This window comes from Eptatretus burgeri, chromosome 5, assembly GCF_056783735.1.
Source record: "Eptatretus burgeri isolate ZD-2024b chromosome 5, Ebu_testis_v1, whole genome shotgun sequence".
Lineage (NCBI taxonomy): Eukaryota > Metazoa > Chordata > Myxini > Myxiniformes > Myxinidae > Eptatretus > Eptatretus burgeri.
Genome location: NC_140965.1, coordinates 19821818 through 19846642, shown reverse-complemented (window position 1 = coordinate 19846642; position 24825 = coordinate 19821818). Strand labels below are relative to the sequence as shown.

Genomic DNA, 24825 nt, shown 5'->3' with positions numbered 1-24825 from the left:
CATTCTAGTCCCTGAATGATTTTGTGTTATACGTTCATTTTCCTTCATCGGCAATACCATGGCAGCTGATTATTTTCTCCCTAAAACTTGAATTTCTCAACCGTAGTGAAGGTTTGGAAGTACTCATTTGGAATCTGAACCTTTGAATGGGCTGATATTACTCTTTAACAGCCACAATTATTCCCATTGTTGTGGAGTTGGCCAAGGGAGGGACGGATGAACACCATGTTGGCAAACACCATGGATGAAGCTTGGCCCAAGCCCTTTGCAAATAGGCTGGAATTTGTTTATGATGTCAGTGACAGCTCACCTACTCTTCACGTACTATACCAAGGGATCCTATGCCGGCAGACGGGAATGCAGTTGAACGTCCATCGAAGGGACATCTATTTGCGCATGTGTTCAAAAATGGACAAATTGATGAATCACCTTGCCTGTGAAACACCGGCATGAGTTTATAGCTGGGTCGGGATTCAAATCCAGGCAAGACGCGAGCCGAATACGTGTACCACCAGGCCATCCTGCCAGCAGAATAGGCTGAACACATCGATTATGTCAAACCTTTTGCTTCATCATTGTGGGGTGAAATTTGCACAGACAATGGGGTTCGACTATTTTGTGGTGGTGAAGGCTTGATCTCCTCACCTGGGCAGTATCTTACCAAAGTCGAAGATAAATTCATTACACGGTAGGTTAAGCAAAGCATGTTCGGTCCATTTAAAATAAAAGTTTGAGTGAACATTAGTTTAGGTTCTATTGTCCATTATCTTGAGAGATGAATGGGACAATGTCCAATTTTTCAGGCAGATAAACAGTTTTTAATACAAACGTATGTACACTATTTACAAAACAACAACAATCCAGTTGGCATGTGTGCCATCCATCAAAAACTAATTGCAGATGTAGTGAATACACTTGAACAGCTGAGGAAGCAGAGAAAAGGCCCACATTTGTACTTAAACACAAGCATGGTGTAAGTCTCCAAGCCCAGTGCCCAGCTTTGAAACGGCATAATGGCGTGCCATGCTTAGATGTGGGAAAGAAAAGTCAGAGTTTGTTTATTATTGTTCAAAGAACTATTTCTTGGAAATCTTGACTTGTTTATGCTTGGGAGGTGCCCATCGAAGGCAAGTCGTGTCAACTGTCGAAATGAAAAAGTGGGAGGGAAACTGCAATCAGGTAGAGAAACATGGAAAGGACTACTCTGGGTGGGAAGGAACCAATCCAACGAAGGAAACGCGCAGCACAAAGCTTACCAGTCAGAGGTGGCTTCTTGTATTGAGCACTTTTCAGATGTTCTTCAACCAGCTTGGGTGTCACGCACACTACATGCTGCCCTTTCCAGTATTTCACCATATTGAGGGACTGCAGTGCAGAAATTATGTCTGTCTGTGTAATACTGGTCATCTGACTGCAGGAGCAGACAAACATCAAAATGCTGGGTAAAGGACATAGATGAATCAAAGAAGTCTGCAGCAAAGCAACTCACCAAAAGTACGTGGCGAGGAAAAAGGTTTACCTGAGGTCACGGACGCACAGAGTTCCTCGAAAGTCTCTTAAGATTTCCAGCAAAACCCATGACCAATAGCTCCTGTAGCTGAGCTTGCCCAGGTCGGAAAGAGGTTTTTCTGGAGATCCAACCATGTGTTCAAGCTTGGAAAGCTCGTAACCTGCATGAACACAAGACTTCTCGAGTTCGTTATCCAGGGTGAAAAATGTTTCCATTTAGTGTTTGTTTGTTTGTTTTTTAAACACCAGTTGAGCTTTCACAACCGATCCATTGCTGGTTCTGAGAACACCTTAACCATATCCCTTTGCTTACTGGTTACACATTTTACATCACCACTGAAGGTAGAATCTGACATTATGCATTGGTTGAACAACAAGACAATCCTTTATATGGAAGAAACGGAAAAAAAAAGAAGAGGAGCGAGCAAGGTGAGAGTTAAAGTTCTCAACATCGAACTCACTGAAGGCAATGAGAAACTTTCCGTAGCCTCGGCGTTGGTAAGGAGGAAGGGTCAGGATACAAGCTACGTTGTTTCCATCCGGAGACTCTTTTTCCTGCAACGTTACGACGCCGATGGAACAATGATCGCATGAGCAATTCACACTCTAATCTGCTCCATTATTTTTCCACTCAGTATCTCTCACCATTTGTTAAGTACCTTTGAAAAGTATCCCACGAGGTGAGCACCCTGTCGGTCGGTCTCTGTGAGGACATAGAACATAAACGGTTCTACGTCAAAGTACAACGTCTTGTGATCAAGGAAGAGCTTAGCCAGCAGGCACAGAGACTGGCAGTAGATCTGGGTGGTGGTGGTGGTGGTGGTGGTGGTGGTGGTGGTGGTGAAGGGAAGGTAGTGAAGAAATGACAGTTAATATAAACCTCCCAACAACTGATCATGTTCAAAATCGAATTGGTTAGTGCATGTTGCCCTTTAAAGTGTCGCTTTTCAACGAAATCACAGCAGGAAGTTTCCCTTGTTTATAGCACAACACAACACAGGGTTCACACTGCCATGGAAGACCAAGTTTCCAGGAGTTTAAACCACAAGAATGAAACCTTGTTTATTTTTCGTTATTTCATCGAATATTTCAGCAACTAGAAACATCTGGGGATTGGGGGGGGGGTGGTGGGGGTGGGAGAGAAGAGTGGGGCAAATATATTTGGTGCCATGGCGAAGTCAACAAATGTATGCTCTCCACGTACGAGATAGTAGATATTCGGACCATCGTAAAACATCGTTTCCCACGGGCGATTGCATTTCCTCCCACCTATAAAAACTCATGCATCATGGATATGGGGGCCATTCGTCCGGGTTTAGAGAGGACAGTTGGGTATTCTGCTCCTCTGTCCTCTGTCATATGACACCATTCTCCTTTATGTCTTATTTTCTTCTTAAGGCACCCAAGCTTTGACCCACAATTTAACTTTTGATTGTTGGCTTTCATTGGTTAATATATTTCTCATTTATTACCTCCACCACCAAAGGTGAAGGAGGTTATGTTTTCACCCCTTTGTCTGTTTGTGTACAGGATATCTCAAAGTTGTGGACAGATTCAGATGAAATTTTGTGGACAGGTTCGGTGTGTGACAAGGACAAACTGATTCGATTTTGGTGAAAATCCGGATCTGGATCCAGATCTGATAATTTTTTTTAAGTGATTCTTCACCATTGAGAGGTTGGGCCAAAACCGATACATAGCACGATGTCTCAAAAAGTTGTGCACAGATTCAGATGAAACTTGGTGGACATGTTGGGTGTGTGACAAGGAAAAATTGATTCAATTTTTGTGAAGATAAGGATCTGATAATTTTTGAAGTGATTCTTCAATATTGAGAGATAGGGCCAAAAATGATATACAACACATTTCAAAAAAGTATTTGGCTCCATATATGTTCTCGTGGATCAGGCATTGCGTGGCGGAGGTATGCGCTCTACCGAGTGCCCTTCTAGTTAATTCTGCATTTGCTTTGGTCCTGCGAATATCACCAAAGATTCTATTCGTCACATTTCCCAATGATGTCTCCGTTACGGCTGTTGCGTGCATGACGTGATGCTGCTAAATGTTTGTCACGTTCCTTAATGCGACATCTTTACATTGTAGCTGCTGCTTGATGCTGTTAAATGTTTATCTGCATGAAAAAATTCGGTATTGTGGAAACTGTTATGCACTCTCCTGAAATAAGACTGCTGGACGGATGAGGAGAGGTATGTGAAACTTTTCAGTAAAGGCAAGATACTGTACGTGCTGCATGTCTGAGTTACCTCCTACATCGCAGCATCCCCCACTGGATTTACAATTTTACATATACAGTACGCGTAAAAGTCAAAACAACAGCAAAGTCCCAAAGGCCAGGGGTCAAATATTTTTGGTTTGAATGGATAAACGCCAGAGGCCATCAACACGTAATTATGGGCAGAGAATACAAGAGCATTAGAGGGGATCAACTCAGGAATAATTTAGCAACTAAATCAGCACTACGCTAACTGGATGAGGATTAGCACCATGTGTGTGGGTCGGTCCAACTGAGAAACCATTTCGGGTGGCCTTAATGGTTAATCCATGGGGGAGGTTAAAATTGAGAATGGTCTCATGTTCTCTTATAGGAGACCGGCTTTAATTCGACTGGGGCCTGGCATAATGTACGCACCATCCTGGAAGTGCCTCCATCCTCAGCCAACAGAGATGACACAACACGGGTGGAGCATATGTGTGCATGAAGCAAGATATGGGCGTAACATAATATACGTTTTACATCAAACTTGGTTACATCACATGCACGACCTAAAGTCATGGCATAAAACTTCAGTCACATGTTTTCCACTGAACACATGGTACGCTGATGTCCTTGGCAGCCCTACAACTTCATGGGGCTTTGCTTTATCAGCAATCTCTTTGCCTGCTAGACGCTTCGTCTCTCCGCTGGGTGCTGCAGCTGTGGACTGAAGACATGGTCACGGTGGAGAATTTTCGATCCCTGGTTCCGGTATCTTTTAAAAGACCTCACAGGGCATCATCTATTGTGCGCTCATTGCCATTTTGATTAGATTTATTTCCTGTATTGTGCGTTTTCGTTATATCTGATTGCGAATGCACTTCATTTATTACCTCCGCCACCGAAGGTGGATGGAGGTTACGTTCTCACCCATCTATTGGTTCGCAGGATATCTCAAAAGGTTATGGACGGATTCAGACGAAACTTGACGGACTGTTTGGGTGTGTGCAAAGGACGAATTGATTCCACTTTGGTGAAATTCAGGATCCGGATACGAGAATATTAAAGTGATTCTTCACCATTGAGAGAAAGGGCCAAAAATGATATAGTACTGCATGGCATGATATTTCAAAAATGTATTGAGCAACATCTTCACAAACACAAAACATGAGAACACCACACCCTGCCTTTCATATGCTCTGCACGATTATTTAATCATCGAGACAAAAGTGGAACTGATGCTTTATGTGCTTTCCATCGAGAACCTCCTGCTCTAATGTCAGACGATGAAGTTTTCCCTCAACCTATTAAAAAAAAACAGAAAGATTTTCCAGTGATGCCCAAATGAAAACGTGCTGGTGTGGATTGAGAAAACTTGCAAAATAATTAACCGAGCTCTTCCACGAGCCTCGTTGCACATAAATAATTCAAACACGTGCACTTGTTGGTTTACAGTCAACACAAAATAAAATTTAGAAAATAGTGACCAACTATAAACTGTCATTAATCAATGTGTATACCGTCCCTTGGATGGATGTTAAACTGGTGTCCCGTCTGCCAGCATTAGTTGGTGGATGCTAAAGACCCCATGGTGTCCTTCGCGAACAGAAGGCAAGCTATCGCCAGCACCCTGAGCAAACTACAACTTCCTTCCCTAACTACTGTGAAGGCAATGGCAAACCACCCAGTATAACCCATACTCAAGGCACTTTGGCAACACCAACGCTCTGTGAAGAGAGTCATCAGAGTCAGCAGTTGGGGGGGGGGGGGGACAGGGGTGTGGTTAAGGATAGAAAAGAACAGAAACGCTAAATGGCAGAAGGCTGGCCTATCTAGGAGAAACACTTGTCCTTACAAGTTCACTTCACCCTGACTTTTAAAAGTATTGAACAATCATTTACTTATCAAAGCCAAAGCTCACCTTGTGATCCCGCCCATCGACCTCATATACAGAGACGTGCCCCTTGCGGTATATTTCCTTTCCTGGTGGTTGTCTCCACTGGCATACATTCTGAAAAACAATACAAAACCCACACATTCAGTGATTAGAAGTAGAACCGATTCCAAATTCAAACTTACTCCAGAAGAGATGCATGTATTTTTTTTTAATGAAAAAAAAAACAAAACAAACGAAACTAGAGGGGGAGCACTCGGTCAAGTGCAAAACCTCCGCCGCCAATACTGCTGGGTCACTTAAGTGAACCTGATATCCTATTCATTGTAGGTCAAAACGGAGACTCTACTGAACCACGATTGAATAAACTAAACGAGATCGACGCGCATGTAGAAATGCCAAAAAAATAAAATCAAAATTTTTTTGAAAAAAAAAGTTGCAAAATTTCTAAATTTTATTTTTCTCCAACAAATTTTTTGGGGGGGGTTGGAAATCACTTAAAACATGTAGAAATGCAAAAAAAATTCAAATATTTTTCAAATAAAACCGAAATTTTTTTGAAAAAAGTTGCAAATTTTTTTTTTCTCTAACAAATTTTTTTTGGGGGTTGGAAATCACTTAAAACATGTAGAAATGCAAAAACAAAAATTCAAATATTTTTCAAAATGGTCACTATGGTGGCCATATTGACTTTGGACCAAGTCCAAAATCGAATGGCATGATCCTTGAACCATACCTAATCCCCCCACCAAGTTTCGTTGAAATCCGTCCAGGAGTTTTTCCGAAATACTGTTCACAAACAAACAAACAAACAGACAGGGGTGAAAACAGTAACCTCCGTCCATCTTCGATGGCAGAGTTTAACAAGCACACCAAAGATTTCAGATCATGTGCTTTGTGTTGCACTATCTAAAAAAAAGCATGTACTTTTTCCTCCAAAGAATGAGTTAAATTGCTTTCCAAACCACAACAGGGTATCGGCACCTCTCCAGCATTACCGATGGTCCCTGTTTGTGCCACTCCAACAAACCCAGTCACACTGAGTGACAAGAAATGAGAGAAGATGAAAATAAAATTATTATAACTATTATTTAAAAAAACGAAAACTTCAATTATATGCATAGTAAACCCTCAAATATTGCATTTGTGAGGTTCCTGGAAAATGCTGCGATAGTGGAAACCAAGGGCCAATGGGAAAAGTGAGTTTCGGTTCCTGGGCTTTGAGGAAATAAGGAGGAAATTGACAGCAGCCAGAAACTAGAAGGGCACTTGGTGGAACGCATACCTCCGCCACGTAATGCCTGATCCACAAGAACATATCGGGCTGAATACAGTTTTGAAATATCATGCTATATATCGTTTTTGGCCCCATCAATGGTGAAGAAGCACTTTAAAATTAAATAATTCTCGTATCCAAATCTTCACCAAAATCTAATCAATTTGTCTTTGTTGCACACCCAACCTGTCCACAAAGTTTCATTAAAGCAATCTATAACTTTTTGAGATATCGTGCTACGTATTAGTTTAGCTCTATCTCTCAATAGTGAGGAATCACTTAAAAAAAAAAATTGAATCTGGATCTTCATGAATATTTATTCAATTCTTCCTTGTCACACACCCAACGTGTCCACCAAATTTCGTCCGAATCCGTAGACAAATTTTTGAGATATCATGCTACGTAAAAATTTGGGCCCTGTCAGTGGTGAAGAAGCACTTTAAAATTAAATAATTCTCGTATCCAAATCTTCACCAAAATCTAATCAATTTGTCTTTGTTGCACACCCAACCTGTCCACAAAGTTTCATTAAAGCAATCTATAACTTTTTGAGATATCGTGCTACGTATTAGTTTAGCTCTATCTCTCAATAGTGAGGAATCACTTAAAAAAAAAAATTGAATCTGGATCTTCATGAATATTTATTCAATTCTTCCTTGTCACACACCCAACGTGTCCACCAAATTTCGTCCGAATCCGTCCACAAATTTTTGAGATATCGTGCTACGTAAAAATTTGGGCCCTGTCAGTGGTGAAGAATCACTTAAATTCTAGAAGTCAGATCCAGATTCGGATCTTCACCAAAATTGAATCAATTCTTTTGTCAAAAACCCAACCCGCCCACCAAATTTCATCCGGATCCGTCCACACAAAGACAGACAGACAAAGGGGTGAAAACATAACCACCTTCACCCTCGGTAGCAGAGGTAATCACATTGCAATTGAAGCATGTTACATACTGTTATATATATATATATATATATATATATATATATATATATATATATATATATATATATATATATATATATATATATATATATATATATATATATATATATATATATATATATATATATACACATATATATATACACATACATATATATATATATATATACACACATATACATATATACACATATACATATACATATATACATATATATATATATATATATATATATATACACATACACATATACATATATATATATATATATATATATATATATATATATATACATATACATATATATATACATATACATATACATATATATATACATATATATATATTGTTGTGGGCCAGGTATCGGCTGCGAGCACGACCGCTAAGTGGAGCAGTAGGGTCGGCTCCACCGAACACCCGGAATCTAGATTGTCACCCTCGGATAACTCCGAGGGTACGTGTCCCTTACAGGACCGTGAATAGTCAATAAATCAACCACGTGGTACAGGGTTATTTGCCAAACTTCAAGATACCTAGAGGCCCACGTGGCGAACTACCGAGTATTCACACCCTCGACAGAGCTCGAACGGGACAAATCGTTTCCGTGCTCGACCCTTGCGTAACCCGAGCGGATGGTTACTGAGGTCGCAGCGGTCCAAATGTTCATCGACAGCAACAACGGCCATTTTAATCACCCAACATGCACCTTGCTAAACCAATGAAGGAAAGGACGAGTACGAACTGAAACATTCAACAAATGGATATTTATTTACAATAGGTGGGGAAGGGAACACACAAGAGCAGAGTTAAACCGACTATAAAGAAATGAAATCATGTACAGCACAAGCACTTAACAGTACCTACTTAAAGAAGGGGCCACAGACAGACACACACCAAAAATGGTCTTTATTATTCCTTTGGCTCGGAGGGAAGTTGAGCTGAGGGACTAGAACGTGGCAGGCTACCTGGCCGCGAACTCGCTGCTGGGCGTCCACCCCCCTCCCGGATCCGGCTCCAGTCGCCAGAAGAAGGACCAGGGCCGCCAGACGCAGACCAGCGCCAGCGACGAGATGTGCCCAGACCAGCGCCAGCGACGAGATGTGCCCAGACCAGCGCCAGCGACGAGATGTCAATCAAACCAGAACACGCGCTCGAGAAGACGGGGCGCCAATTTTTTGTTCTCTGTTCCTTCGTCGTCTTCTCGGGCGCGGTTCCTCATGCGTGGCCTGCGCCTATTGGTCGACTGTCGGGAACTCGCTCGCATCTCCCTCATTGGGCGACAGCGACGTCAGGTCCTCGTGAACTCCGCCCACGTACGTGCTGACACGCACGTAGGCAATGGCGTCAGTGTAGGATGGTGGGAGAGAGCGAAGTGAATGCATGTTGTTGTTCAAGATATAAGTGATGTCAAAATCCTATCTATAATATAACTCCGTAGCGCACGTACACTTAATTCCCTTTAGTCACAGGTAGGGGGCCCTAACTAGAAACACACACTTATCGAAATAACTAAGCTATGGGAACGGCTGTCTGTCTGTGTGCACAAGGCTTCCAGATTCGTAACAATATATATATATATATATATATATATATATATATATATATATATATATATATATATATATATATATATATATATATATGTATATATATATATGTATATGTATATGTATGTATGTATATATATATATATATATATATATATATATATATATATATATATATATATATATATATATATATATATATATATATATATATAGTGTTATATAATAACTATATATAGTGTTATATAATAACTATATATAGTGTTATATAATAACTATATATAGTGTTACGAATCTGGAAGCCATGAGCACTCAACATACAGGTCCTATAGAAGTTATTTCGGTATTGAGATGATTTGGGATGAGTTGGACCGCAGAGTGAAGGAAAGGCAACCACCAAGTGCTCAGCATATGTGGGAACTCCTTCAAGACTGTTGGAAAAGCATTCCAGGTGACTACCTCATGAAGCTGGTTGAGGGAATGTCAAGAGTGTGCAAAGCTGTCATCAAGGCAAAGGGTGGCTTCTTTGAAGAATCTAAAATATACTTTGATTTGTTAAACACTTTTTTTGGTTACTACATAATTCCACGTGTTATTTCATAGGTTGCTCCCTCCCCTCCCTCGCTCTCCCCCCTCCCCTTTCCCTCCTACCTCTCCCACCCTGTCCTTATATTCCCATCAGCAAAGTGATGAGTTATATTTGCTAGGCTTCAATGAAAATAAAACCCAGCAGCAAAGGCAGTCCGATTCATTCCCATAACTATTAACTAGTGAATAACATGCAATGAGACGAGAGCAGTGGACCAATTGACAACGTTCTACAAAGTATGCCAACTGCTTTGGGAAAGCAAGGAGACTCAGTCATTTAGACCGTCAACCCTTCGTCGGAGGAAAAGCTAGCATTCAACACCAGCAAGATGTTCTTCATTCTACAATTGAATAAGAAAAGTTGTTTACCTGGTGGTGAAGGAAGGTGCGTTCCATCTTCATGTACTTGAGGCAAAATTCACAAAGCCACAGCCTTTGCTGCTTCCCAAATTCATCAGGAAACGGAGAGAAGTACCAGGCATCGATCTCATAGCGCCCGATCACGATTCGATCGACATATTTCACCTTGGTTATCTGTACGTACGACAGTGGGCCATATTGTGCGGATCTGCATTTGGAGCAAAGCAAGGATCGCCACCAATTACAAGATGAGGGCTCATGGTACTGTAAATGTGATGGAAAAATCATTTAACTCACAGCCTCATGTTCTTTCTCCAGAGCAGCGGTGGTTGGATCCATCTCAGCATAAGTCTGGAAATTATACAAAAGTGTCAATAAACAGATCAAAGGTGGCACTGTACACGGTATTCGGGTCGAAGTACGGACTGCGCGCACAGGGCTGGAACATTGCAGATGGATAGGTACAGGAATAGATGGATCCCAATTGGCCAAGTACAACAGACCACCACCGAGAGGAAGAGCCACTCGCCAAAAGGCCCGTCCCACCTTCTGCACGTGGTTTATCTCGTCGTGCTTCCTTTTCTGGTTGCGTGTGATCTTTCTTTCGGGCACGGATCCCGTTTCTCCTGGCGAAAATCCCACCGATCCCCTCTGAGCCGCATCTTTAAGAGTCTTGGTAAGGGCGAGGCGATGCTTGCCTACCCACTCATCCAACCGGCGATTAACTTGGTAGGGGATGGTGGGGATGAGAGAAGACAAAATGAAACAACACGCGATTTAAAATCATTTTATGGAAAGAGAAAGGGAATATGAAGGAAGGAATTGTTGTTTTGATCGATTTATATCGGTGGAAGAGAAGCCTCGAAGTGGACACGACAGGAATTCGTGTATTGGTCACAGACCTTCATTTGTCAGTGTCGACGTACTTACATCCAACGTAATGGACGTAAAATTCTTCACAGCCTTCCTGCTCGTTCACACGAGACTGGATAACTTCAGCGGAATCTACAACATCCAGACAAGATCAAAATTGATCTCGTAATGTTAGAACACTTTCATATTTCACTCGAAATGCACGCGACGGGATGAAACAAACACAAACAAACATAGCTCATGTGAAATCAAAGACTATACGGTTTGACAGGTCCAGTTTGACAGGTCCGTTTACAACTGGTGCTGTTTAATGTCCTTAATTACAGTTTATATGGCAGATGGTCTACACCAATGGGTTGTCTATTTAAAGTGTTTGGCGATTTTGACGGGTCACAATCAAAATCAGTTTCGGTCCATGAGCGCTGAAAAAAATGGTCAGACGTCTAACCCTTTATCTATACTAATAAAAGGTGTGGGTGTGCGAGCGTGTGCGTCGTTGATTGGTATCTACATATGGGGTTTCAGAATGTGGAATGGAGTCCTCCCAGGGCGGACTCAAAGTATCCACCTTCATTTCGGTAAGGGGTCATGATTCACGGATCAAGCTGTGAAGTTTTCTGTTCTCAAAGTTTTGTGCCGAGGGCTCTCTTCAGGATCATTCCTGAAACCAGGACGGCTTCCAAATGTAGTTCGTTTGTCGTGATATTCCCAAGGATGGTTTTTAATATCTCTGTGAGGTTCTTCATTATCACTGGTACAACTTTGACATTCTTCAGATTCCAGGATCTTTTCACTTCGTACTTTTGAGGTCTTGGTATTTGGTCATTTTCTTGAATTCTGCATCGTTAGTCCAAAATCACCGGTGTTAACACCTCAATTAGCAATGCCTTCTTCTCTTGTTTTTTGTACCCAAGTTTTATATGTGGTCACAAGGCTTTTGTTTTCGATGTTCACGCCCGATGGGATCATTCGGTCGTAAATGAGCGGTACTTCAATGTTTTCAGTGATTGCTTTTGGTTCAAAGGGGAACAGAGGAGGAGGAGGGTGGGGATCGGGGGGACCGAGGAAGAGGGTCGGGGGACCGAGGAGGAGGAGGAGGATCGGGGGTAGCGAGGAGGAAGGTCGGGGGACCGAGGAGGAGGAGGAGGTGGGTCGGGGGACCGAGGAGGAGGAGGAGGAGGGTCGGGGGTAGCGAGGAGGAGGAAGGTCGGGGGCCCGAGGAGGAGGAAGGTCGGGGGACCGAGGAGGAGGAGGAGGGGGTAACGAGGAGGAAGGTCGGGGGACCGAGGAGGAGGAGGAGGATGGTCGGGGGTAGCGAGGAGGAAGGTCGGGGGACCGAGGAGGAGGAGGAGGAGGAGGAGGGTCGGGGGTAGCGAGGAGGAGGAAGGTCGGGGGTAGCGAGGAGGAGGAGGGTCGGGGTAGCGAGGAGGAGGAGGAGGGTCGGGGGTAGCGAGGAGGAGGAGGAGGGTCGGGGGTAGCGAGGAGGAGGAAGGTCGGGGTAGCGAGGAGGAGGAAGGTCGGGGTAGCGAGGAGGAGGAAGGTCGGGGGTAGCGAGGAGGAGGAAGGTCGGGGGTAGCGAGGAGGAGGAAGGTCGGGGGTAGCGAGGAGGAGGAAGGTCGGGGTAGCGAGGAGGAGGAAGGTCGGGGTAGCGAGGAGGAGGAAGGTCGGGGGTAGCGAGGAGGAGGAAGGTCGGGGGTAGCGAAGAGGAGGAAGGTCGGGGGTAGCGAGGAGGAGGAAGGTCGGGGGTAGCGAGGAGGAGGAAGGTCGGGGTAGCGAGGAGGAGGAAGGTCGGGGGTAGCGAGGAGGAGGAGGGTCGGGGGTAGCGAGGAGGAGGAAGGTCGGGGGACCGAGGAGGAGGAGGAGGGTCGGGGGTAGCGAGGAGGAGGAGGGTCGGGGGTAGCGAGGAGGAGGAGGGTCGGGGGTAGCGAGGAGGAGGAGGAGGAGGAGGTGGGCCGGGGGTAGCGAGGAGGAGGAGGAGGGGCAGGGTAAGCGAGGAGGAGGAAGGTCGGGGGAAGCGAGGAGGAAGGTCGGGGGACCGAGGAGGAGGAGGAGGTGAGTCGGGGGTAGCGAGGAGGAGGAGGAGGAAGGTCGGGGGACCGAGGAGGAGGAGGAGGGTCGGGGGTAGCGAGGAGGAGGAGGAGGTGGGTCGGGGGTAGCGAGGAGGAGGAGGAGGTGGGTCGAGGGTAGCGAGGAGGAGGAGGTGGGTCGGGGGTAGCGAGGAGGAGGAGGAGGTGGGTCGAGGGTAGCGAGGAGGAGGAGGTGGGTCGGGGGTAGCGAGGAGGAGGTGGGTCGGGGTAGCGAGGAGGAGGAGGAGGTGGGTCGGGAGTAGCGAGGAGGAGGAGGAGGTGGGTCGGGGGTAGCGAGGAGGAGGAGGAGGTGGGTCAGGGGTAGCGAGGAGGAGGAGGAGGTGGGTCGGGAGTAGCGAGGAGGAGGAGGTGGGTCGGGAGTAGCGAGGAGGAGGAGGAGGGTCGGGAGTAGCGAGGAGGAGGAGGAGGGGGAGGAGGAGGAGGAGGAGGAGGAGGAGGGGGAGGAGGAGGAGGAAGGTCGGGGGGACCGAGGAGGAGGAGGAGGGTCGGGGGTAGCGAGGAGGAGGAGGGTCGGGGGTAGCGAGGAGGAGGATGAGGATGAGGAGTCCTCAAGATACTCAACCAGTACATTTGCGTCAATGGTTGTGTTATTTCACCTCAACCAACAAACTAAAGAACATGTTCATGTGTTATCAACCTCCCTCCCCTTCACTCACGCCAGGTTCCGTCCGTCCGCTGACACAGGTAACTCTCTCCGATCTCCACCGCGACCTCTGCCTCAGCTTCTCCTTCGCCTTCACCTCCGTCCCGAGACTCTCCACCATTATTTTCCGCCATCTCGGCACGCTGAAATACTTCTCGTTTTGCGCCAGAAGTCAACGCAGCTTCAGCCGAAACATCGTCAGCCATTAACCTTTGAGTCCGAATCCGCTTGAACTCGCACTCGAGATTGCGAGCGGAATTCGCTGACACAAAAAAAAAAGTGTAGGAAAGGAAAATTATGATTACGGAGGGCTCAACAAAATCTGGCACAAATGAGGAAACTTTTGAGATGTTGAGAAAAATCCCGACGTTACTGACGCTAACTATTCCGTCATGGTGTTCTGCACGTGTGCAAAGACAAAGAGAAACACGTGCTCTGAAACTGCAATTCATTTACCCGTTGATAGTTTGACCCGGAAGTCGTATTGAGCACTTCCGGTTCGAGTGAGAGTGAGAGACAGAGACAGAGACAAAGACAGAGACAAAGACAGAGACAAAGACAGAGACAAAGACAGAGACAAAGACAGAGACAAAGACAGAGACAGAGACAGAGACAGAGACTTTTGTATCCTTTTATTATAAAAATTGAAAAGAAAGCCCCCAAATGGGAGTTACATTTTCATTTTAGAGAAAGAAGAAAAACCAAGAAACAATTTCTGAAGAAAGGAAAGGATGAATCGGGTGGATTAAATACAAAACATTTCACAAAAGGATAAACATTCCTCTCGGACTTTACAAATAACTTCCTTTATACACCATTTTGATTCGAACTGCGGTAATCTTCCAGTGACTGAAAAGAAAGCAAAATCCAATTTAACACAACTTATTACAAGGTTTTGGAACAAAAACAAAGCATCTTCATCATTTACTCCAACACCATCAAGTTGTCTTTTCCTTGACTTGTATACTGCCATGTTTGCCTGAGCAAGCAGGAAATTGACAAACACACCATTGGAATTTTTGTGTGGGATATCCAATCCGTAGATGAACACACAAGTGTTAAAAACCAACCAAAGCTCACAAAAGAATTCCGAAGTAAAATAAATAAAGGTGCCAACCGTTGGCATTCAACATGGATGTGAAAAAGGTTTTCAGATTTCTTACAAAAAGGACATTTATCGACAATCAGATTTGAAAAACGGTGTAACAAGTGATTAGAAGGAAGGATCCAGTGTACTCGTCTCCATTGGAGGTCGCCATGTCATGGTGGTACAGGAGGATGATAAAAACCTTTCCAGTTAGGAAAATAAGGGGGAGAACAAGGTAAGAGGTCTCTCCATCGAACCTTCTGCTGTGTTATTTGCTGTTGCGAAAGAAATTTTACACAACCCAAATAAAGGTCTTTTTGTTTGGGAAGGCCATTGAAGCCTACGTTAGAAGGGGCACAAGGAAGAGGGCTGGCAAGAGAAAAAGCACATACGAGTTCAGGAAAGGTAGAGAGAGAAGGTATTCGATGTGTATTTTGTTCATTGTTTTGGTGATCCTGCTCCCAAGCAGGTGCGAGCTGTGTGCATGTCCAAAGCACACTACCTAATATGCATGCCACGATTCGAGAGGATCGCACACCGACCAGGCTTGCCAATGCATCAGTTCCGATCCAGCTGCCGTTTGGGCTGAGAAGATCTGCGACAGATTTAACGTCCTTGTCGGTAAAGCGTTGAATAAAGCACCTATCAGCAGGCATATCATGGAAAAGGGAGTTGGAGAACAAAGGTTCGTCCAGAAACATCTGTTTCATGTAAGATTGTGTAGCTCTTGTTATTGTCAGAGCTTGCCATGCATTTAGCATGCTCTGATAGAAACCAGAGAGGGGGGATGTGTCGATTTTAGAAAGGTCCATCAGGAAAAGAGAGTGGTCATAGCCTAGCCTCCCAGCCTGTTGCAAAAGGTGACGAGCGACGTTGACCCATGGTGGAGAGGGTCACGTGTATTGCATGCGAAAAGCAACCGAGAGTCGAAAGGCCATTAGCCGGCTTTTTATGTTGACCAGGCCTTGTCCTACATCGGTCAGTGGTAAACTGAGGACCCCAGGTCGCAGCCAGTGTTTTCCGTCCCAGAAAAAGGACACGAAGCACTTCTGGAGCTGTTGAAGCAACGCCGCTGGAGGATGCAGCACGAAGAACCTGTGCCATAAGGTGGAGGCCACCAGTGTGTTGATGACCAAGACCCTTCCACGATATGACAGTTGTGTGATCAGACCTTTCCATTTTTGCAGTTTACCCTCAACAAACTCAAGCAGACCAGCCCAATTCTTTACTGCTGTGGTATTATTACCTAAGAACACTCCAAGGTATTTCACACCATCATTGGCCCATGACGGTGGAGCAGGAAGTCTTGGCGCCAAGTAGCACAACGGATGAAGCCAAAGGGCGCTTGTTTTGTTCCAATTTACTTTGGCTGAAGAAGCCTTTTCAAATAAGGACAAACAATAACAAACGATGTTAACGTCATTGATATCTTGTACGAATACACATACGTCATTGGCGTATGCCAGTACCTTGATGGGCCGTTCAAGCTGGGACAAACTAACCCCTGTTAGTCTACAGCGCAAAGAAACCAGTAGGGGTTCGAAGGAGAGAGCATAAAGCAACCCAGAAAGAGGGCAACCTTGTCTAATTACCTTGTTAATCGACAAAGGTGCAACAAGTTCATTGTTTATCTTAAACACACTATAAATATTATTATATAGTATTTTAATATAAGAGATGAAGGTTGAACCAAGTCCAAACCGCTCAAGTACTTTGAAAAGGTACCGATGGTCAACACGGTCAAAGGCTTTCTCCTGATCAAGGAGAAGAAGTCTAAATCTTTAGGGTTTTCCTTGCACAGTTTACAAAACCGTTTCAAAAGGACCGTTTACAAAACCCCCCCATCCACTTTCTCAACAATCCTCTGGAAGAAGTCTTTTCTTTCAAGCTTCTAGGTCTCACTATCTGCCATGACCTTTCCTGGGAAAGTCACATTTCCAAACTCGCCTCAAAAGCCAGTCGCCGACTGGGAATCCTCCGTCGTGCTAAGTCCTTCCTCGGCCCTCTTGAGCTCCTGACCACTTACAAAGCTTTTGTCCGTAGCCTGATGGAGTACTGCTCTCCCCTCTGGGCTGGTGCTCCTGCCTCCCACCTTTCTCGGCTTCACGCTGTCGAAACCAGGGCATTTAAGATCATCGGCATCTCCTGCAATGAAGCTGAGTCTTTGAGCCTCTCACTCAATCACCGCAGGTTGGTCGGTGGTCTTTCTGTCTTCTACCGACTCCTCTCCAGCCTTGCCCCCCCTGCTCTCTCTGCGATTTGTCCCCACCACATTTCCACAGGGCGCTCAAGGTCCGCCAACAACCCCCTTTTGGTAAAACTACCAAAATCACGAATCACTGCTCATCTTCACTCTTTCATTCCTCTTTTTTCCCGCCTTTGGAATAAACTTCCTCACTCTATTCTTTCCCATTCTTCCCTCCAGGCTTTCAAAACAGCTGTTCACCACCACCTCTTATCTTCCCCCATCCAAATCCTCGATCTTTTCTACCCCCGATAATCCACCCAAGCCCACTTCCTTCATTTCTCCTGCTTTCCTTCCTGAAAGTCCCTGAAATGTCCATCTTCTCTTCGCCATGTTCCCCGTCCCATCCCCATCCCTCTCCCTTCTACAGTTCACCTAATGTGTCTGTTCCCCACTGTTTTGTCCCTTCCATTCCCGCCCCTCTTGTCTCATGCCTCCTTGATGTGAGTTGTGTGTTTGCTCTCATACGAGCCTCGACCAAGGTATACAAAAAAAAAAAAAAAAAAGTTCAATGATGTCTCTCACAAGGGAGATGTTGTCATAGATGGAACGTTTTGGGACACAGTAACATTGGTCTTCCTTCAACAACGAGGATAAATGAGGAGTAAGTCGCGATGCCAGGGCTTTTGAAAATATCTTATAGTCCGTACATAACAAGGAGATAGGACGCCAATTTTCAATACTCAGCATGTCTCCCTTTTTTGGGATGAGGGTCAGAAGAGCTCGTCGGCAACTCCGAGGTAGCTCTCCAAGCTGGCAGCTTGCGTTCAAGGTGTTAATGAGTTCTGGACCCAATAAGTGCCAAAACTTCTTGTAAAATTTGGTTGTAAGTCCATCCAATCCAGGTGCTTTCCCAATGGCAAGGCCGTGCAGGGCATTGCCAAGTTCATCCAAGGTGATGGGTCTTTCCAGTTGGGAACGTCCATCTTCACACAACACTGACAGGCCTACGGAGATCGAGGCGACACTCACAGGATTTATTTGTTCCATTGAATATATTTTCAAAAAGTATTCCTTCACGAAAAGTTTGATTTCTGATTGTGTAAAGGTAATGGATGAATCTGCTAATCGCAGCTGAGAAAGCTGTTTACTGGGAAGACGTTTCTCTGAGGAAAAGAAGTACTTGGTTGGTACGTCTGCCTCATTCAGGTGTCGCACCTTCATCCGAACTAAGGCACCACGTGCATTCCTCTCGGTTATTTCCTTGAATAAGGACTGTTTCTCAGTTAAGGTTTTTTGTATGTTACTATTATTTTGTCCGATGACCCGTTGGAGATGTAAAATCTCTCACTGTAATATTTTCTTCACTTCATGGTCAGCCGTTGTTGAGAAAAAACGATACTGTTGACAGAAACCCTTTAATTTGGGTTTTTACTAAATCCCACCATATTATATCAACGGGTTAACGGAACAGCTTAGCTTCTGTTCTCTGAGAGTCGTCCAGAAGGATTCAAAGGCCTGAATGAAGTTGAGGTTTTCTAGTAAACTGTTATTGAATTTCCAGTGAGAGCTCCCTGGACGTGGTTTAGAGAGTTGAATAAAGATAAAGACTTGAGCTCGGGAATGGTCAGAGAAACCAGAAGGCACGATATCGGATTTATAAACTCCATGTAATAAATGAGAATTTACATCGATACGATCAAGCCTCGCAAGTGAGATGTGGTTGTTTAACCAACGACACCATGTGTAAGACCAATCAGAAGGGTACTGCATGCACCAAATATCATGAAGATTATATTTCACAATGATGTTTGCAAAAGGTTTTGCGGTACGTGGATGGGGTTCCGGCCCGTTCCGGTCAAATGAAGCATTAACAGTACGATTAAAATCGCCACCAATAATTAGACAAGTCTGCAAATCCAGTGTTTGCAGGAATTTTCTCAGTTTGGCAAAAAAGGAGATCCGCTCATCATTTTTGCTTGGAGCGCACACATTGAGAATTGTGAACTTGATCTGATTGATAGAAAAGGTCACGGAGGCAAGGTGTCCATCAATAATACTCATAAAGTTAAGGCAGGACGGATGGAAATGTTTCCCGAAGACAAACATGATGCCTGCCTTCGACGTGGAGACAAGGAATGAAGAAACATTCCTTGTCCATAAATAGTCGCCACTGAGCCTGAACAGATCGGACAGCATGGGTCTCTTGTAACAAAGCTATGTCGAGACCGTTGACCTCTACCAACTGTTTAATTTGGATCTTGCGGAGCGGACTCCCACCACCATTAACATTTATTGTTCCAATCTTGAAACTGGCCATGAGGAAAATAAAAGTTTCTAAGAATAGGATCAGAAGTGGGATCATTGATTAGAATCCCTTTTCGCCTTGGCAATCAGTTTTTTTAAGCGGTGACAGTGTGTCTGGTGGAAACCGAATAAGTCAGGCTTACGTACAATAGCCTGAGCACACTCGAGGAAGGACGGTAGATCTGGAAAGTATTCCTTCAGGTTTATATTGCGTTTCCTGTATGTATTTGGTAAGAAGAGTCTTATTTGTTCAGGGGGGGGGGGGTAGGACTTTGACTGGTCAGCTTCTCCACTGTTTCCACCTGACTGTTCCTGTTTGCTTCCTCCAGGTCAGATTCGTCAGAGTCGGTTTTAGTCTCCGAGTCACACAAGCTTGCACTGTCCTGCATATCGATACTGTCGTCAGTATTGATAAACGGATCTGTACTGGTCACCACGTCTATGTGCTCTTCCATTGTGGGAACACCTGGTGAAGTAATGGAAATAATCAGGGGAGTTGATGAAACAGAAACACCATCAGTGGATGTAGCGATATCGCTTCCCATGACCGTAACGGTGTTATCGACGTCCAACGGCATGGGGGTATACAGTACTTTGGGGGTCTCTCGTAAAACATCCATTTTAACATTTCCTGCGTTTCAAGCTTCACCACGTGATGAAATGGGAGCAGTAACAGGGTTAACATTTGTTTCACTATTTCCTGCTGACAAGGATTCAGGGTTAACATTTGTTTCACTATTTCCTGCTGACAAGGATTTAGGGTTAACATTTGTTTCACTATTTCCTGCTGACAAGGATTCAGGGTTAACATTTACCGAAGTGACAGCAGGATCATCACTAGTGGTCTGTGTATGACCGTCAATGGACTTTCCGATAGGAGAGTTTTTAACTAGTGAAACAGTTTCATTTACTGCGATAACAGGTAAAGTGGTCTCTGTCAGGGAGACGTCTCTGTCCTCACCGGCAAGTAGGGTAAACTTGTTGGTCGTAGGTACCGGGGTCCGGGTCCATACCGGGTCCATTCCGGGTCCATACCGAGTCAACATTGTAGAGTGACATCAGTCACAACTGCGGGAACATTACCGACAGATTCCTCGTTTGTAAATGCTCCTTTTTTCTGGGTTAAACGACCATCAGGTAAAGTCTTTCTCTTCCTTGATGAAACGACGGTGAAACCATCACAAACATTCGTTTTGCTGTTTAGACTATCGGACTGAGGGGACTGGGCGGACTGGGAGGGCACGGGATTCGCTTCCTTCACCGTCGAGGAAGAAGAACAAGAAGAAGAAGACGTATTCCTGTTGACGAGGTTTGTTTCATCGTTCGACGAGGTTGACTTTGGGCAAGATCGTTTCAAGTGTCCGAAAGTACCACATTCAAAACATTTCAGGGTGTCAGTGGTTACGTAGACTTGGTAATCATGATTATCAATTTTGAGTTTTAAAACAATGTTCAAGGTTCTTTCAGCGTTAGAGGGAGGAAGCACCACATAAGCTTGTCTCCGAAAATACATCACATGCTTCGTCCGATCGTCCTGGCTCTGTAAAGGAAACATGGTGATCTGAGAAACCACAGAACCATAACGAGATAATTCGGAGATCAGCGTCTGATTCTTCAGGAAAGGAGGAGCGTTCGAGATAATGACCTTCACGGCCGGTGTGTCCAGAGGGGAGACGAGCACGAAATGTCCGTCATCTGTTGATAGTCCGGTCGATACGATTTCATGAACCAGTTCTGTCTCAGACACGAAGATTACCACACGTTTGTTCATTCGTGAGGCTACACGAACTTTGTCAGTACCGACGATGTTTCCTGTAGCGATAACGAGATCCTCGACGCTGACGTCGTCGGGCGGGACACAAACGACGCCATGTTTTCTTGTTAATGCTTCAAATGCCGAATAACGGGAATAAGAAGTCATATTTAGGAAGGGGGAGGAGGGGTGATTGGTCTCGTGCAGTAATTAAAAACGAGCCGAGACAGGTTTCCAAAGGAAATAAACAATGCTACAGTGAGGAAAAAACCGATCAGTTGAAGGGCCGGGATGGGCCGCCAACTAAAAGCTATCCACAAAAAGCTGTGGGCTCTTTCTCTCTCTATCTCGGGGAAAAGGTATGCGAGGAGAAAACAGGGGGATGGGGAGGGAAGGGGAAGAGATGAACCGAAGGGCAAACCGTGAAATAACAAGGACAGATGGGCGGGGTGGGGTGGGGTGACGACGGCGCGAGGGAAAGCTGGAGCGTGAGGTCTAACAAAGAGGGGAAGGTGGGGGCACAAATAACGATGCATAGAAGGAAACAAAGGAAGGGAGGTGAAAAACGATGTGAAAGGGGATAGGCGCAAAAACAGGGCAGATCACAGCTCACCAAGACCACACAGCCGCCATGACACTCCACTCGACTCACCAACAGCCAGCAGGGGGCGGGCGAGAGAGAGAGAGAGAGAGAGAGAGAGAGAGAGAGAGAGAGAGAGAGAGAGAGAGAGAGAGAGAGAGAGAGAGAGAGAGAGAGAGAGAGAGAGAGAGAGAGAGAGAGAGAGAGAGAGAGAGAGAGAGAGAGAGAGAGAGAGAGAGAGAGAGAGAGAGAGAGAGAGAGAGAGAGAGAGAGAGACAGACAGACAGACAGACAGACAGACAGACAGACAGACAGACAGACAGACAGACAGACAGACAGACACACAGTGGCGGGTGCTGAAAGTGAATGTTAGCGCTCGCTAACTACTGCAAGGTGGCTGAATATGGATCGGTGGCTTGTCAAAAAAGCGTCTGCCAGTTCAAGATGCGGACCAAGACGACACATGTGAAGGTGAGCCAACTGTTACAAGTTCAACTGAAAAACGTAAGGCGCCGGCGGCAGATTTGGCCTCCAACAAGCGTTGGAAATATCAGACTGACTTTCTGCGGTACGGATTCACATGCCGAGCCAAAAATGAAGTGGAATATCCACAGTGTGTTCTGTGTTCAGAAGTGCTTGCTCACGAAAGCTTGAAACCAGTGAAATTGAAGAGACATTGACAAACCATTAGATTTTTTTCGTCGTAAGGAGGGAGAACTACCGAGCCAAAAGATGATTGTATGTGAGCACTCTACAATCCCTGTCAAAGCCCTGTTGGCTTCATATGAAGTGGCATACCTGGTTGCTCAATCCAAAAAGCCCCATACTATTGCAGAGTCTGATCCACCCAGCAGCGATTGCAATGACCACAGCTATGCATGGTGAAAAAATAGCTAGCACACTTGAGACTATTCCACTGTCGAATGACACAATGGTGAGGCTTGTTGGTGAAATGGCCAACGACATTAAAGAGCAGCTCATTGACGGAGTGAAGAAAAGTGGAAGATTTTCCCTCCAAATTGACGAAACAACGGATGTTTCCAGTGATGCACAGTTACTTGTTTTTGCAAGATACAGCTACGAGGGGAAAATGTACGAGGATATGTTGTTTTGCTCGACACTTGAAGGAACTTGCACCGGTCGTGACATTTTTAACAAACTGGACGGTAAAATTCGCGAGGAGGGGCTAAGTTGGGAAAATTGCATCTCTGTGTGTACAGATGTAGCTGGCGCCATGCAGGGGACAAGAAGGGGACTGAAAGCTAAAGTTTTGGAAGTGGTGCCGCATGTCAAATTCACTCATTGCATTATTCACAGAGAGGCCCTCGCCAGCAAGAACCTCGAGCCACAATTCCGCAATGTTCTCCAAACAGCGATTAAAGTGTTGAACTTCATCAAATCCCGTCCGGTGAATACCAGACTGTTTTCCACACTCTGCCGGGAAATGGGATCAGAACACGAATCTCTACTATTTCACACAGAGGTCAGATGGCTATCACGGGGGAAAGTTTTAACCAAACTGTTTGAACTGCGTGAGAAGGTTCGCATTTTCCTCTCAGATTGCGGCTCCCCCCTCGCCGACCACCTGACCGACCCCACATGGGTTACTGGCCTTGCATATCTGGCAGGCATATTTGATAAACTGAACAGTCTAAACTTGTCTCTCTAAGGCCCAAACACCAATGTCCTCACGCTTTCTGACAAGGTTACGGCGTTTACTAAGAAGCTTGAGCAGTGGGCAGCGCGAGTCGAAGAAGGCAGTGTGGAAATGTTCCCTGAGCTCGAGGACTTCATGGACAAATTTGACATCAGCATCCAAACAATAAAAGGACTTATTGCTACTCACCTCAGAAGCCTGCTTGGCCACTTCAATAGGTACTTCCCAAAAGATGACACCCCAGAGAGAAACGACTGGATACGCCAGCCTTTCATCACCTCATCTGCCCGACACCTGTCATCAGAGCTTGAGGATGCGCTCTTGGACCTCTCCCCTGATCGCACATTAAAGACCGCTTTTGCCTCATCCACACTGGAGGAATTCTGGCTGTCAGTGGCCGCAGAATACCCAGGACTATCAAAGGCTGCAATTGATATACTTATTCCATTTGGATCTACATACCTTTGTGAGAAGACCTTTTCCTCACTGACATTTATCAAGAACAAATACAGATCACGGCTTATTAGAGTTGAGGATGATCTTCGTGTTGCAGTTTCCAGCTTAAAACCAAGAATACAGCTGCTTTGTTCAAAGAAACAGGCCCAGCCATCCCACTAACATGAGTAAGTGAATACTATCTGACAATACAAGCCTGTGACTTCACAGATGTAACTGTTAAAAAAAGAATTATTGTGTTCAATTATTGTGAGTCAGTATTATCTGAATTATTGTGTTCAATTATTGTAAGTCAGTATTATCTGAATTATTGTGTTTAATTATTTTGAGTCAGTATTATCTGAATTATTGTGTTCAATTATTTTGAGTCGGTATTATATGAATTATTGTGTTCAATTATTGTGAGTCAGTATTATCTGAATTATTGTGTTCGATTATTGTGAGTCAGTATTCTCTGAATTATTGTGTTCAAGTATTGTGAGTCAGTATTATCGGAATTATTGTGTTCAATCTGAAAAAAAATGAAACTGAAAACCCATTGAGAATCGTTGTTATAAAGGGGAAAATGCAAAATGAGATGAAAGATAATAGGCTACAAGGGTACAACAGGCATAACTGTGATAAGAACTGTGAATGAACTGAGAATAATAAGCCTGTAGGGACACTGAAAGGTATTTGCACTGTGCTTAAAGCTGTTTTGCAGGCCCAGCTATATGAGAATGAATGATAATAGCCTATTGCCATCAGCTTGTAATTCAGTCCTGTTGCCTCCTTCACAATGAGTTGTGCTGTCAGATCTTGAATAAAATTTAAAACTGTACTAAAAGCCAAATCGATTTAGTTTTTGTTTTGTTGT

The 24825-nt window shown here is 44.7% G+C and overlaps 1 protein-coding gene across 2 annotated transcripts; it reads right to left on the bottom strand.

Moving 5' to 3' along the window:
- Positions 1-795: 795 nt before the first annotated feature.
- On the bottom strand, positions 796-14204 carry KAT8 (lysine acetyltransferase 8). Of its 2 annotated transcripts, none has more exons than XR_015058071.1 (11): positions 13958-14204; positions 11272-11346; positions 10888-11066; positions 10639-10692; positions 10351-10515; positions 5646-5735; positions 2169-2309; positions 1971-2064; positions 1520-1670; positions 1257-1365; positions 796-1141 (listed from the first exon to the last, which is right to left on the bottom strand). XR_015058071.1 is itself a non-coding variant. In XM_085880923.1 (11 exons), exons 1-11 carry the CDS (start codon positions 14148-14150, stop codon positions 1077-1079), a joined length of 1362 nt encoding a protein of 453 aa, XP_085737049.1. In that variant the 5' UTR covers positions 14151-14202; the 3' UTR covers positions 796-1076. The 2 variants fall into 2 exon arrangements, 1 of the variants encoding a protein (XP_085737049.1); XM_085880923.1 differs by having other exon boundaries at positions 1257-1411; positions 13958-14202.
- Between the last annotated feature and the right edge of the window lie 10621 nt (positions 14205-24825).